Source organism: Octopus bimaculoides, chromosome 1 (assembly GCF_001194135.2).
Source record: "Octopus bimaculoides isolate UCB-OBI-ISO-001 chromosome 1, ASM119413v2, whole genome shotgun sequence".
Taxonomy (NCBI): Eukaryota; Metazoa; Mollusca; class Cephalopoda; order Octopoda; family Octopodidae; genus Octopus; species Octopus bimaculoides.
Genome location: NC_068981.1, coordinates 95,741,708 through 95,756,407, shown reverse-complemented (window position 1 = coordinate 95,756,407; position 14,700 = coordinate 95,741,708). Strand labels below are relative to the sequence as shown.

Below are 14,700 nucleotides of genomic sequence, written 5' to 3'. Positions count from 1 at the left end.
CGATCTGGAGGCTATAATGGATGCTTTTGGGCTGTAATAAAGGTATGACTAACTCATGATTACATTTAGACAAGCATTTTGGTTAACAGAATTTGTGCTTCATGAGGTGTTGAAAACAAGCAGTATTGAATTACTGTTCTGATCTTAAAACTTAAAGGGATTTTTTTATTCATATGGTTTATTTTTATTTTTTAAGAAAAATTTTTCAGAGAAATTTTACCTGCTTTGTGAGACATTCCCCACCTCTGTTCTACAGAGTGAATAAAATAGTAAATATGACAAATGAGTCATTTTACAAGCTTGCCAAATGCAAATTCTTTAAAGCTATTTCATAATGACTTCACACACACACACACACACACTGATGTCAACAAATTTCTAGATTCTATCACTGTACTGAAAATATCACAAATTTAAATCATAAAATAATAGAATTATGTTCTAAAGTCATCAACTTACATCAAGAACTTCAGCAATTAATGATAAACTTTTTTCCCATCTCTGGACAATCATTAGAAATGGCCCAATAAATCGAGAGGTTGACATACTCTGCAAATTCATGGAAGTATCATCAAGTGCTTGCAAGACATCATCTACACTGCCAAGAATATAACCCCTGTTCGAAGTCCCTTTCATATAGGGCACCACAGTAAACTGCATTTTTGACCACATTTCCTCAACTTCTTTCACACCCTAAAAAAGATGAACGAAAAATGTAAACAAAAAAATTAATTAGTGCAAGGTCATCAGCATAGATAATAATAAATTAATAATAATAATAATAATGATAATAATAATGATAATGAAATTATTGTATATAGTGCTCAGGTGCACTACAACTCATCTAAGGTGCATGTACAGTAAATATAATTATGTACAAAAATCAAGAAAGTGAACAGAGTAAGTCATGATATACAGGTGCACATGCATATGGAAAGCTCTCCCCCAAAACAGGTGGTGCTGCCCACCTTAATACACCGGCACCCTGGGGTTACCGTTTGCCTTTTACAGGCTTGCACAGGCAGATGGACATATCAGTAGCTTCCTTTTTTCATTGCACAGACAATCTCTAAAACAGCAAAAAAATTTGATGAATTCATTTTTTTTTCATTACAAATTGTATGTCTAAGTACTCACCTTTTCTATAGCCATTTCTTTAACTGCACTGCTAACAATTTGCTGAATACAATCATGGAAACGATGCAGTTCCATAGCAAATATTCTTTCTAGCGTGAATGTGTCTGGGTCCATCTCAAATACTTGACCAGTATTCTCCATAAGCTTTTTCCAATGTCTATACAAAAACCAGAATGATATTGTTTAGAAAACATTTGTAATAATTTAATTTGTTGATTACTACAACAGCATCTACAATCTTTGCCACTTTATTTATTTAGCCAATTCCTATAACCACACTTCCAACACAATCAGTATTTTCCTCAATGTTAGCAATGTTGTTATTGCTGCCATTATCATTATCAACAGCAGTATTTTTATTCTCAAAAACAAAAACAAAAAAGAAAAGAATGACATTAAAAGTACTGACTAAGTTTTGTATAAAGAAAAACACTACAGCACCAAGCTATAGAACTGATATAAATAATTAAAGGAATATAAAACAAACCTCTCTCGCAAAGCTTCATTTTTTAAATCTACAAACAATGGTAAGGAATCCCGAAACTCTTTCATTCGTTCTTCAATTGATTTGCCAACTGGCATAGCTTTTGCTTCTTTAGAAAGTTTCCGGAATGCTTTAATAAAATTTTCAATCCCTGTTTGAAGAAGCTGAATATTCAGATTGGCCCATAAGGTATTTGACCATTCTTCTCTAGCTTCCTATCAAAAAGATATATTTTATTTTGATATGTTAGTTTTCCATTTTTACGATGAGTAGAGTCATATAAATAACAGTGATTAAGTTAGTCTCTTTAGGTCACTTCAAATCTGATGGCAAAAGTGCCACACTTTAACAATCTAATGCAAATTATTCTTTTCTCTTTTACAAGTTTCAGTTTCCAGACTGTAACCATGTAGAAGTCAATTTTTGGAATAGGTAATATTAAACTCAGCTGTTTTGGAATGGGTAATATTATAGTCAACAGGAATTTAATTTGTGGAAAAGTAAAAATTGTTCAAGCTTTGCCTGTCCAAATCCTTTTCACATGCTAGTCCTATACGTCAATGCTTGTTTAACACTTTGCCTGTCCTGTGTATCACATGTGATCAGTTAAAAAGGTTTAAATACAGATTAGTTCAGTAAGGCATGTATGACAAACCACTAGGAAAGAGCAGATTCTATAACAATATTTAGGTGAAGAATCTGTAGATGCCCAACCAAGTCAATCAGAATATTTGTTGCTACATGTGTTTATAATTTCAGTGAGCAGACTGTCCTCTGATCCTTGCTGATATATACCAACCAATAATAAATCAACATTTGTACTGTGTGAACAGCAAGATTCAAAAAAATGATTTGCATATTTATTCTTAATATATTCCAGCAGATTTAAACACAAATGTATTAATTACTGTTGTGTTCATCAGTCTCTCTCCTAAAGGAGAGTAACCATGTAGCTCATCTACAAGAACCTGCTTGCCTTTCTCTTCCTCCTTTCCTTCATACTTTAACCCTGCGTCACCTCACAGGAATGTTAGCCACCCCACCCAGGTTTTGCAGTCTTGAGTCCAAACCATCCAACTCATGCCAGCATGGAACACAATTGATAAATGATGATGATGATGACGACGGTAATAATGGTAATGATGATGACATACATACATATATATGTACAAATATATATATACATACATATATACGTGTGTACGTGTGTGTACAGGGTGTTCCAAAATTAAGGTAACCAACTTTTTTCAATTTTGCCAAAGCAAAATATTGTCATATTTTGGGTCCAAGCATTGTAATGCAATGGTAAAAGAACACAATTATGACACTACCACATTTATTCGATATAACCACCTCTGTTTTGAATTACAACCTTAAGACTAGGTGTGAATGCTTCACATGTGGCATATAGCTGTTCCTGGAAAATCAAAGCCCATTCCTAACACTAATCATCTAGCAGAGTGGACTGAGTGCTTTTTATGTGACACAAGCACAGGTGAGGTCAGTTTTGGCAAGGTTTTTACAGCTGGATTCCCTTCCAAATGCCAACCACTTTTACAGTGTGGACTAGATGCTTTTTACATGGCATCGGCACTGGTAGGGTCACTGAGTAACTTGCAAGACAAAGATCCTTTGAGAGTAGAGGGACATTGGAGGAAGTGATCTTGTATCAGATGATGGAAGGTTATGATTTGACAGAGAGACAGAAACAGGTGCCTTGCTGTAGAGGAGATACATGGTTACCTGGCCTGAGAGAGAGAGAGAGTTAGAGTGATCAGGAATGAGGACAGAAACAGCTGCTGTAAAGGAGATACATGGTTACCCAGCTTGAGGGAAGAGCAGGAGAAGGAGAGAGTGAGAGACAGCAAAAGTGCAAGACAGCAGGAGAGAAATAGTGGCAGAGTGCCAGACATACTCACAGGGAACAGGGATCAGAATATGAATGGGATGGTCAAGTAAAAGAAGAGAGAGATAGATGGTGGCAAATGCCAGAGCATACCCTTGAGGTACAGAGGTAATGATATAAGTAGGAAGACATTGCCAAGGAAGCATGAGTAGAGTGAAGGGGAATATGCAGTGAGTGGTGAAAACCTGGGTATATTGCTTTTATTACAAGACTATGTACCTAACCCCAAATTGCATTTGAAATTCAACAAGAGAAAATAGTTTTATTACCTAAACTGCCATGAAACCCAGGGAGTGAAACTATAGAATATTAACATCTTAAACTATTAATGAATACATATATATTCTATTTTGGGCATTGATTACATTCTTCCTCGAGTGACTTCTAACAACAGTTTATTGCCTTGTTTGTATATGCATACCTGTATCACTTGATCAACCAGACTATCAGATATTGTTATACATCGCTGGTCACAATACACTTTGCATAGTTTTAGCTTTCTGAATGATGCCACCCTGCTGGCTAGACAAGCTAGCCAACATTTCTCCTGGTTAGGAGGCTAGTCCATTGCAGGCTTATCCATCTGCAGTTGAGTGAACTGGAGCAATGTGAAATGAAGTGTTTTGCTCAAGAACACAATGCAGAGCTGGTTTGGGAATTGAAACCATGATCTCTCGATTGTAAATGCAATACACCTAACCCCTAGGCCACATGCCCTCACACATATCTATATACATAATTCCAGTTCTTAACTATTTACAAACAGTACAAAATTAAAGAGCGATTAGGGTTAAAGAGTAAAATAAAAATAACTCACTTTAGAATGAGCTGGAATACATAGTGGGAATACATGAGCTGGAATACATAGCATGCCATAATTTTATACTTCAAAAAATTTTATAGATTGATCACTTACCTTCTGATTAGTATGAATTTTAAACAAGGCATCTAAACTGACCATTTCCTTTTGCACAGACAATAAATCACTGTACATTGTAATTGGAAGATCAAATAGTTTCTCAGCATTTGCTAATTCTTGTCTTTCAGCTTCAAACTTATTCATTTCTTTTGTGTAGTCTTTCATCAAATCCACACCTGTTTAAAGGACAAAAATATTAGGGAAAAGGTTAATCTTAGCATTCAAACTCTGTGTTAAGGACACATTAAATGCATACAAAATTAATCAAAACATGAGTAACATATTTTTACTCAAATTTTACGAAGAGTAGTAATTTCTTTGTCAATTAAGTCTCCATGCTTCCCAAAATTCACCAACAATTCATCTGATGTCTCCACCAATTTTTTTTTTAAACAACTCATTCACTGTTCACTTTCTGTACATTATATTATGTGCTGTTCATGCACTTTTGGCTACCTTTTATGATGAGTTGTTGTGCACCTGAGTTATGTATACAATAAGTTCATTATTATTATTATCAACATTTTACATCTGTTTTCCCATACAGCCATGGGTTCAATGGATCTCATAGCATTTACTCCCTCATCATGGTCCACATCATCTAGCACAAACAGTAACAGAGAAAACTGGCCAACTTTGTTGTTGTGTATGTCTCACAATGTAGACTAAATGCACCATCACTGCAGAGATTATTTCAAACAGGACTAAAGAAACCCATTTATCTAGAATAATTATTTAGAGTTACTGCCTTCCTAGATGGGTAACCTGTGATGCAGCTTGTGGAATCAACATCTTATGTTTCATTTTTTGTATGGTTTCTATAGCCAGGTGTCCTTTCTATTTTACAGCATAGACTGAATGTATTTTATCATGCCATTAGCACTTAACATAATGTCTGTGGCAAGACTAAAGAGTCAAAATACCTTGATTACTTGTTATGTTAAGTTATTACCTTCCTAGATAGCTTGCCTGCATGCAGCTTGTTGTGGGGTATCCATGTTTCTTCCATTTGTTCCATAATTTTTAGCATAATAATTGAAGATGGATGTCTTTCCTGTTACCAACAATTCTAGCATATGTCTTTTATCCTGCCACCAATACTAAAGACACTCTCTACCATGACTAAAGTATCCCCTCTATATTGTATCATCTCAACAATGAACAAAAGTCCTTGATCAGGATGTAACAGCAAGTGTACATAAGGTTGAACTCATCATGGGAGGGAGAACCTTACAGTGACAGGTTGATGCCATCTCCATGAAACTAAGTAGACAAGTCATTTACATACAAAGGGGTACCTTATTATGTTGATGTCCAACTCTTATAGACTAAAGATAGATGATGGTTGTATGGTGAGAGAGGGGGATCAGGTAACCGGGGATATACTTATTATCTGTATAGATATGTATTGCCTTCTTTTGTCCAACTGAATATATACACACAGCAGCATGATGAGAGAAAGAGAGGGTGGATAGAAGAGAGGGAGAAAGATAACAACAATGACAATAAAAGTATAAATATAAGAGAGAAAAATTTAAATTAAAACATTACAAAATTGATTTTTAGCTTTCTTATAAAGATTTGACATTTGTATATTTAATTCAGAATTTACACACTAAAAAAATTAAAACTCAACAGACTTCCTTGATAGGATTTATACACAGGACAGTGGGAAAGATAGACATGCAACTGCAAACTATACAGCATATCATATCTCAATAATTAGATTTATAATTTTTCATATTCTCGGTCTACAGCATTGACATACTCCATATATAACAGAAATGCATGGGCAACCAAACTGAATGAAATATAGAATTCATTTTATAATATTCTTGGCAAAACCCACATCCCACGTTGAAGTAAGTTTTAATTAAACAGATTGTAAGTAAACAGATTCTAAGTTGGATAATGGTAACAATATTTGGAAAGTGCATATCTGCACTTGACTCTAAGTAACAACTATAGTACCAGCTGTTCTATCATAAATTACTTTCCAGCTAAATAGATTGAAGCATGTTACATATCTTACCTAAGAAAATATAGTTTTCTCAGACAAAGAAAATAGTATTGCATTAAGGTTATTTCAGTTAAAGAATACAACAGATATAAATTGTCTTTGATTGACATTTTTTAAACAAATATTTTTGGCAAAAGTTGGCTAATAAAACATGTCATGTCCAACTAAACATTAATCAATTTCAGATAATTTGTTTCCTGTTCAATAAACCAGTTCAAGTTCTTGCATATTAATATTGTATCAGCCCTGTTATCGATGAATTCACCTTGTCATATTTCACACATGTTAATTTGTACGAAAGCTTTTATACATTACTATTCTGTATGTAAAACTTATCATCATCATCATCATCTATCGTCCATTTTCCACACTGGTGTGGGTTGAAGTCATAAATTTCTTTTTAGGAAAAACATTCAGAAATAAGAGCTTACAAGAATAATTTTAGGAAATGGTTGATATTCTTAACTGATTTACATTTAAAAAGCTTACATTTCAATATTACAAACTTTGATTCAAAGTGACCAGCTGTATGATTGTAATTATTTAAGAGATATATACAGATATATTGACTATATCTACACTATCGAATGCTTTTTTAAAATCAATAAAATTAATTAGATGTCCCGAACACATAAGCAATATGGAGCTATAGCAAAGAACAAATCAAGTTTCGATAAAGGAGGAAATATTTAAGAAAAAGTGGAAGTGTATTGGTAGCACAATTAGAAAAGACACACCAAATGTAGCGAAAAGTGCTTTACAGTGGAATCCGGATGGATATAGAAAGAAAGGTAGGCCTAAGAACTCGTGGCGTAGATCAACACAAAAGGAACTAGAGAAAGGGGGACATTCATGGCAGAGTATAAGTACAGAAGCGAAAAATTATGCGACATGGAATTCAATTATAAGTGGCCTATACTCCGCGTTGGAGGGTTAAAGGCAAGAGAAAAAAAATATTGACTATATAAAAGAAAAACAGAAACCTTTGTCCAAGTCTGCACCAACAGTACCAGGTCCTTCAGTTCTGAATCTTTCATAAAATTCTTTTAGTCTGTCACTGAACTCTGTAATTTGGGTTTGTGTTATCTGTGAGTGAAAAGTAAAAATGATAGACTTAGGGTTATACCATCTATATAAACATGTTGCTGTTGTGGCTGCTCCTAGAGAAGTTCAACATTGCAATTCAAGTTGAAGAGACAGAAAAGCTTTAATTGAATTAAGATTTGAAACATCTGGTGGGAAGCTGAGGACTGTCCCTCAGATAAGTTTGATCGAGAAATATACATTACTTTTAGAATATGGTTCCACATAGACAATGGTGCTCTATTGAAATACATTATCATCTTTTTCATTATAGCCATTGCCTACTCTTCACCTGGGGATATGATCTTTAGGAGCAAACACTGACACCTATCTGTAGATATATTTATATGGGTGTGCAATTGAAAAATGTTTGTTATATTAGTCATTTTTTGATATATCTGCTTCATATAATCAAAGCACATCCAATAAAATTCTATTTATTTGACTATCAAGCTTTCTCTCAGTCTATCCCTTCTATCACTTTTACAATGATTCTGTTCCTTAAAACTTACTACCTGCAAAATACTGCTATCTAAACACCTTAATGTACTTTCTCTCCACTCTCTCCAGCACCTTCACTGTAATTTACTTTCATACTCCATAGTATTTACTTTGCTCCACCCTTCTTGTATCTCACTGCTACTTCCTCACAACACATTTCTTTCTTCAACCACTAACCTGCGAACATTCAAATTGATCATTCACTACATTAATACACAGTAAAGACTACAGGCATTGCCTTACCTCCTCTAATAAAATCTGTAGAAGACTATAAACATCTCATAACTGTTCATCATTGAACAAAGTATTCTTTGAACATATGCTAATGCAAAACTGTCATCCATCAGTAAATATAAGCTGCAAATGAATTAAGAGTTTCATGCAGACTATCATTTTCCTCCAGGTTGAGCTCAACCAAACTACAGGAATCACCATTAACTTTTATTTTTTTCACTTCTATAACATACCTCAGTGAATTTTTTTTTCACAATTCTCAGGCTAAATTCAACATTCTTAGCTTTCTGTGTGAGATCATCCCAGAGGATAAATATTTCTGAAACTGATTTCTTTTCCTCTTCAGTAACCTAATAACAGATAAAACAAAGTTTAACAGATAAGGCAAAGTTTAATTTAATAGTTGGCACTCATAGCAACATCAGTAGCAGAATTACCTTACTTTACTGACTCCTGTTGAGAATCATCATCATCATCATCATCATCGTTTAACATCCGCCTTCCATGCTGGCATGAGTTGGACGGTTTGACAGGAGCTGGCCAGGCCAGAGCCTGCACCAGACTTCTGTATCTGTTTTAGCAGGGCTTTTTACAGCTGAATGCCCTTCATAACATCAACCACTCAGCAGAGTGAACTGAGTGCTTTTTACGTGGCACAAGCACAAGCGAGGACAGTTTTGGCAAGGTTTTTCCAGCTGGATGCCCTTCCAAATGCCAGCCACTTAACAATGTGGATTAGATGCTTTTTATGTAGCATCAGCACTGAATATTAAGGAAAAATTCCAAGGTGTTATGTGAGTGTTCCAGAATAGGGAGGTTTTTCATCAGGAAGAACAAATTACTAATCCTTCTTCAAGACCAAGTAACGTGATCTCTCTCACTTCCCTTTTTCTGACCAAAAGAAGGGTTCAGAAATGTAATACAAAAGCACTGAGAGAAAGATGTATAAATGTACTGGCTTGGGATTGCGACTGAAACGAAGCCAGTTGCTCAATGATTTCATGTCACTAGGGGTCATCAACGAGACCAGGATTTCTGAAATGTATGCACTTGTACCTGTCTTCTTGTACCTGAAGCTTTCTTGAAAATGTTCCAATTTTTAGTAATAATGGGAAATTGAAATTGTATCTTAGATACATACTGGGATTATGTGGAATTATCCAATAGAGGGAAAAGGATGTAAAAGCTCTGCAAATCTCAGGGAGTTCTAAATCTCTGACTAGTGTTGAAAAGATTTCCAAAATGCACCAGTCTGAAGACAGTGCAAATACATCAAGTCATCTAGACAGTATCTATGTAGAATACTTGTTATATCAACAGATAAAGATACTGTAAGATGTGAGTATTTTCAATGAGTTGGTTATAAAGACCAGAACTTGTGATCTGCATAATCAACTTAAAAAGTATGGGCAGGAATCAGGTTACTGGAAGCTTCAAAAGACTGGCTTGACTTATTGTCTCAAAAAGTCAATAAGATATTGTTCTGACAAGTTTAAACCCTCCACTCTCTGAATGCAATTTCAAACATCTAGTCAATTAGAGATTTCATACATGAATCACAATTTTCACTGATTTTGTATTATTTTATTAAAAACATGTATCTAAAACAGTGTAATAACTATAAGTAACCTACTAAAACATTATCTAATGTGCCTAAATATCACAGCTGGTGCATTTTATAAGCAGTCAGAATATTATAATAGATGCTTAAAAATTACCAAAGGAACCATTGTAATAAATCTCACCAACCTACCTCAATATTATGTAACTCCAAGGTGCGATACTGTTCCTGAATTAAACATGCTTTAATTTCCACATCAATTGACATCAGTCGAATTGAGTTGATGGTCATTAGAACAAATTTCAGGTCATCTAGTGTATCAGGGGGATGGTCCAGTTCTTTGTCTTTCGTCTACAAATTTAGTTGATCAAAGTAAGAAAAGTATATATATATATATATATATATATATGTCACACCAGACCTTATTGTTATTCACTATAGTTTTTGTTTGTTTTGTTTTTTCTCTCTCACTCTATTTCAAATACCTAAAAATGTTATGCATAGTCACACACATACACATACAATTACAAATATACAAAAAAATCAAGCAATGTTATAGGAATTAACTTTTCCTTTCTTCTTTCTAGAATCAATCAAATAAAGAGGCCTTGCACATCTATTAGAAAACAGTTTATGTACGTACACACACACACACACGCGCACACACACTCAACTTCATAGACATATAAGTATAACAGTAATAATCCTTGCTTTTGAGAGTGTATATCTATATGCAAGAACCACAACAAACAATGCAACAGTCCTGGTACATACATCAATAATTACAATGACCACAACACCCACAATTAAAAACAGAAGAACACTAACCTCAAAGAGATCTCTGATAGAGAAGAGATTTTCACGTGCAGAATCATACAGCAGCTTCCCAATGATGCTGATCCAGTTTAGAGCATGCTGTTCAATAGAAGAAGCTAGAGGCTTTATGGACATCTCAATAAAGTCCTGGTCTCGGATTACTGCTTGTTTGCGTATTTCTTCAATGCATAGATAGTAATGCTGGAGTTTATTATCAAAATCAATCAATGTGGGTTTGCTGAGAAACCATTTGTTTGCACTCAGTTGCTGGTGATAAGACAACAATAAAACGAAATTAGTAATTAATTAATAAGCAATAAAAATCTGATCCAAAATCTATATTCTCCCTTAAAATCACCTTCTTGTACCTTGTGAGTATGCTCTGGCACCCCCTTTATCACCATTTTTATCTCGTTCCAGCAACTCTCACCCATCGTCTCATAATGTGAACAAGCCATCTATCTCCTCTATAGCAAGACACTCTACCATACTTTAACCTTCAATACCTCACACAAAGCCATCTCCCTCTCTCTCAAGTACATTCACACTTATCCTTAGATGCAAGGGCTTTTTCTTTTTACTTTCTTTACTGTGTCTTGTAAGTTACTTGGTGACCTCACTAATGTCAGTGTCACAGAAAAAAAGCACCCAGTACACAGTGTAAAGTGGTTGGCAATAGGAAGGGCATCCAGTTGTAGAAATAATGCCAAAGCTGACATTGGGTCCTGATGTAGCTCTGTGGTTCATCAGATGCAGTCAAACCATGCAACACATGCCAGCATGGAAAACAGACATTAAATGATGATGATGATGATGATGATGATGATGATGATGATGACAGTAGCAACAGCAGTGGCATTGTTGACATGCCAGATCATCATCAGTTGAATGTGCAGTACTCTGTCTACTTAGCTATCAGCAGCTCTCCATGTATTACTGGTGTCTATTTAACCTGGTGAGAAAGTGAGCTCCTAGTGAAACAAGAGAAGGAAATGAACAGCAAAAGCTTAAAACCATACAGGATTTAAACCTAAATTGTTCAGGAATAAGAATTAAATCTAGCATTGTACCCTCTTCTGATAATTCATTGCTCTTAATATAATAGTTAATATTTTAAGTAAAGGACTTTTAAGGTCACATTTTAATTAAACACTTTACAGAATAATGTCCAAATTGGAACATTTATCAAGAATTCACCAAGAAGAAAGAAATCATTTTAAAGAAATTAAGTTAAATTTATATATCTTAATATGAGTTAGTGCTGGGTAGTTTAATTTTTCTACACTTTCAAGCCCATCCTAATATAAGGACAGTCAAAGAATGTACCAATGAAAAAAAGATACATGAAAAATTAATTTGATCAATGACTCAGAGTTCAAGCACTGAAGAGTTGAAATTAATCTCCTAGTGAAATTAAATCTTAATTCCAAGTTCTATTTCATTTCATTTATATTGATAATGCCTTTCAGAAAGTTGTGTCTGTCATACCTATTTCCTATTTCTCTAAACATTGCAGATTTTCTCCCGATATGAGAAAATTATTGGAAGATTAATCCAGTAATCCCTCTTGTCTTACCTTATCAACCACCAAGATAGATCTGAATTTCTTCCATCTTAAGAGGTTATTCTGGATTGCTGTAAGAGTTCTCTTTACATTATTTTCAATAACGTCTTTCAGTTCTAAAACAGATGTATGTCCAACAATATCATAATAAAATGAGAATACATATGGCTCATTTTCTCCTGGCATGGAAACTGGTGGGCAGAACAACACAGTACCATGCATCCACCGAACAAATTTCTTAGTTCTGGAAAGTTTAGAGTAATTTCAAATAAGATGAAAAATTAAACATGGCACAAAATGTTAAATGTGTTATATAAAATACAATAGCAATGAAATTGAGGTGATGGATTAATCACATGCCCATAAATTCAAACATTAAGTAGTTCTTCTAAACAAAACAGATATCTCTGTTAACCATTCAAAAAGTTCTACTTCACAACTAAATGAATCATAATAAAACATCCAAATGAAAAAACATGCTTCAGCAATATGCAAATTCACAAATGGCGAAAGAGTAAAGCAGTCACTCATGAATGAGTATGACTAGGTAACATGTGCCATGCTTTCACTATTTGTTTTAGGTGCTTATGTATAGCACTGACACCTTCTTGACTCGCATACCCATGATCCAGCAAAACATCCAGGATGTAACAACTGGAGAAAGAGTAGGCTGCACCAGCGCTGGGCTGATAATCAAAACAGCTGAGTAGACTTGCTCATGAAACGTTGCTTGGAAGTCCCACAACTCCAAGGACAACATCCCTTCAAGCTGGTGTCAAACACAGATGGTGAATACACTATGAGTAGAGATCAAAATCTGAGCAGCAAAGTTTTCCACAGGTTAGACAAGGAACCAATGAGCTGTATTTTGGAGGCAATCTGGCAGCAGCCACAACACTCATTAAGCCATTGACAATGCCTTGTTTCAGTGGTTTCACAAGCTCGATGGCAGATGGTCCTCCATCTGCTTCAATCCCCAGCAAGAGTTTCCAAATCCATAGGAGGAACATTGCATTTCTGCATGATGGCAGCAACTTGATCTTTGTATCTCTTCCTCTGTCCTTTAACAGATAACTGGCCTTCAGTAAGTTCTCCATAGAAGACAATACGTGGGAGATGCAAGTGGGGTATCCTGATGAGATGGCCAATCCAGTGAAGTTGACACTTGACAGTAAGAGATTTGATGCTGAAGGAGTTGCAGCATTCCATTCATGTAGAACCCTGTCTTCCCATGAGATTCATTGGAGGCACTTGATGTGAAAGTATTCAAGAATTTTCAAGTGAACACCAACAAAAAAGCATATTATTAGATTGATTGGTAAAACGGATATAAAAATGTTGTGCAAAGACAATTGTTTTACCCCTTATCATTAGAACATTAATACCATTTTGATTGAATTGTCATTTATATATTTATATGCCTGAGTTTATTATTTTTATATGAAGATTGTTCAGATTAGAACATTTTTTTTTTATTCTGTATTTATTTGAAATAATTATCTTTTTTAATATCATTAATTTCTAGATCATATTTCAATTTAGAGAGTGTACAGTATCATTAGAAAATGACATAGCTTTATGTTCCAGATTGAATATGCCTAGTAAAAACCATAAGGCCTTAAAATATGTACGAAACAGGATTAGAGAAATAACTACTTTATTTAGTTTATCTCAATATAACTGAAAACATACAACCTGCCTTTTGGTTAGAAATTAGAAAAGGTAAATAGCTGTTAAAATATATATTACAGCAAATAACTAAACATGTGAAAATTGATGTCAGACTAAGAAAGCAAATTTGGAAGTATAAAGTAAAATCCAACAGAAACTGTTAAAACAATGGAAATGTTTAAGAGTGAATGTAAAGAAAAAATTGTATGTTCCTACCCATCAATGCAGTCTCTAAAAGCTTGCATGGTCATGTTGAAAATATCATTGGCAGAAGGGTGAAGAATGACCTCTGGTGCTGCAAGAAGAGCTTCAATGTAGAATAAAGGCTTTGGTGAGGTAACCAAATAGTTGAAATATTTCAGATTATTGGTCATCATCTGAAAGTATATAGACAGTTATGTACATGGATATATGTGTATATACATATGTATGTATGTGTATTTGTTTTGTATTATACATAGTCTGATCAATAAGTATCCGGACTGTTGTCATAGTAATGAAGCTAAAGCATACAGAGTGAAGCCACTTGGCACAGATTGACCATGAGCTCTGCTGTGCACACGCACTAAGTTTTAACATACTAGATCCCTTCCACTGTTTACGGCAGTGCTTGGAAGGAAGGTGTGTAGCGTGTAATTGTCGCATTGCCCATGACAGAGAAAGTCATGGCAATACCTACTCAGAGGAGGGGTGAAGGGAGGAGGTGGGGATGGAGGAGGTGGGGATGGATGGAGGAAGAGGGGATGGATGGAGATGGGATGGGAGGAAGAGGGGATGGAGGGAGGAGGATGGGGATGACAGGAG

General features: G+C 34.9%; 1 protein-coding gene across 2 annotated transcripts in view; it reads right to left on the bottom strand.

Moving 5' to 3' along the window:
- LOC106876022 (dynein axonemal heavy chain 10) overlaps nt 1-14,700 on the bottom strand; it is a 187,264-nt gene that overhangs the window by 137,924 nt on the left and 34,640 nt on the right. For both annotated transcript variants that reach the window (XM_052968399.1, XM_014924396.2), the window contains exons 16-25: nt 14,113-14,273; nt 12,238-12,469; nt 10,674-10,928; nt 10,038-10,196; nt 8,518-8,634; nt 7,450-7,552; nt 4,444-4,622; nt 1,625-1,836; nt 1,138-1,294; nt 460-693 (exon numbers count right to left, since the gene is read on the bottom strand). In XM_052968399.1, the coding sequence (XP_052824359.1) occupies nt 460-693; nt 1,138-1,294; nt 1,625-1,836; nt 4,444-4,622; nt 7,450-7,552; nt 8,518-8,634; nt 10,038-10,196; nt 10,674-10,928; nt 12,238-12,469; nt 14,113-14,273 (1,809 nt within the window). The remainder of the gene's footprint in view (nt 1-459; nt 694-1,137; nt 1,295-1,624; nt 1,837-4,443; nt 4,623-7,449; nt 7,553-8,517; nt 8,635-10,037; nt 10,197-10,673; nt 10,929-12,237; nt 12,470-14,112; nt 14,274-14,700) is intronic.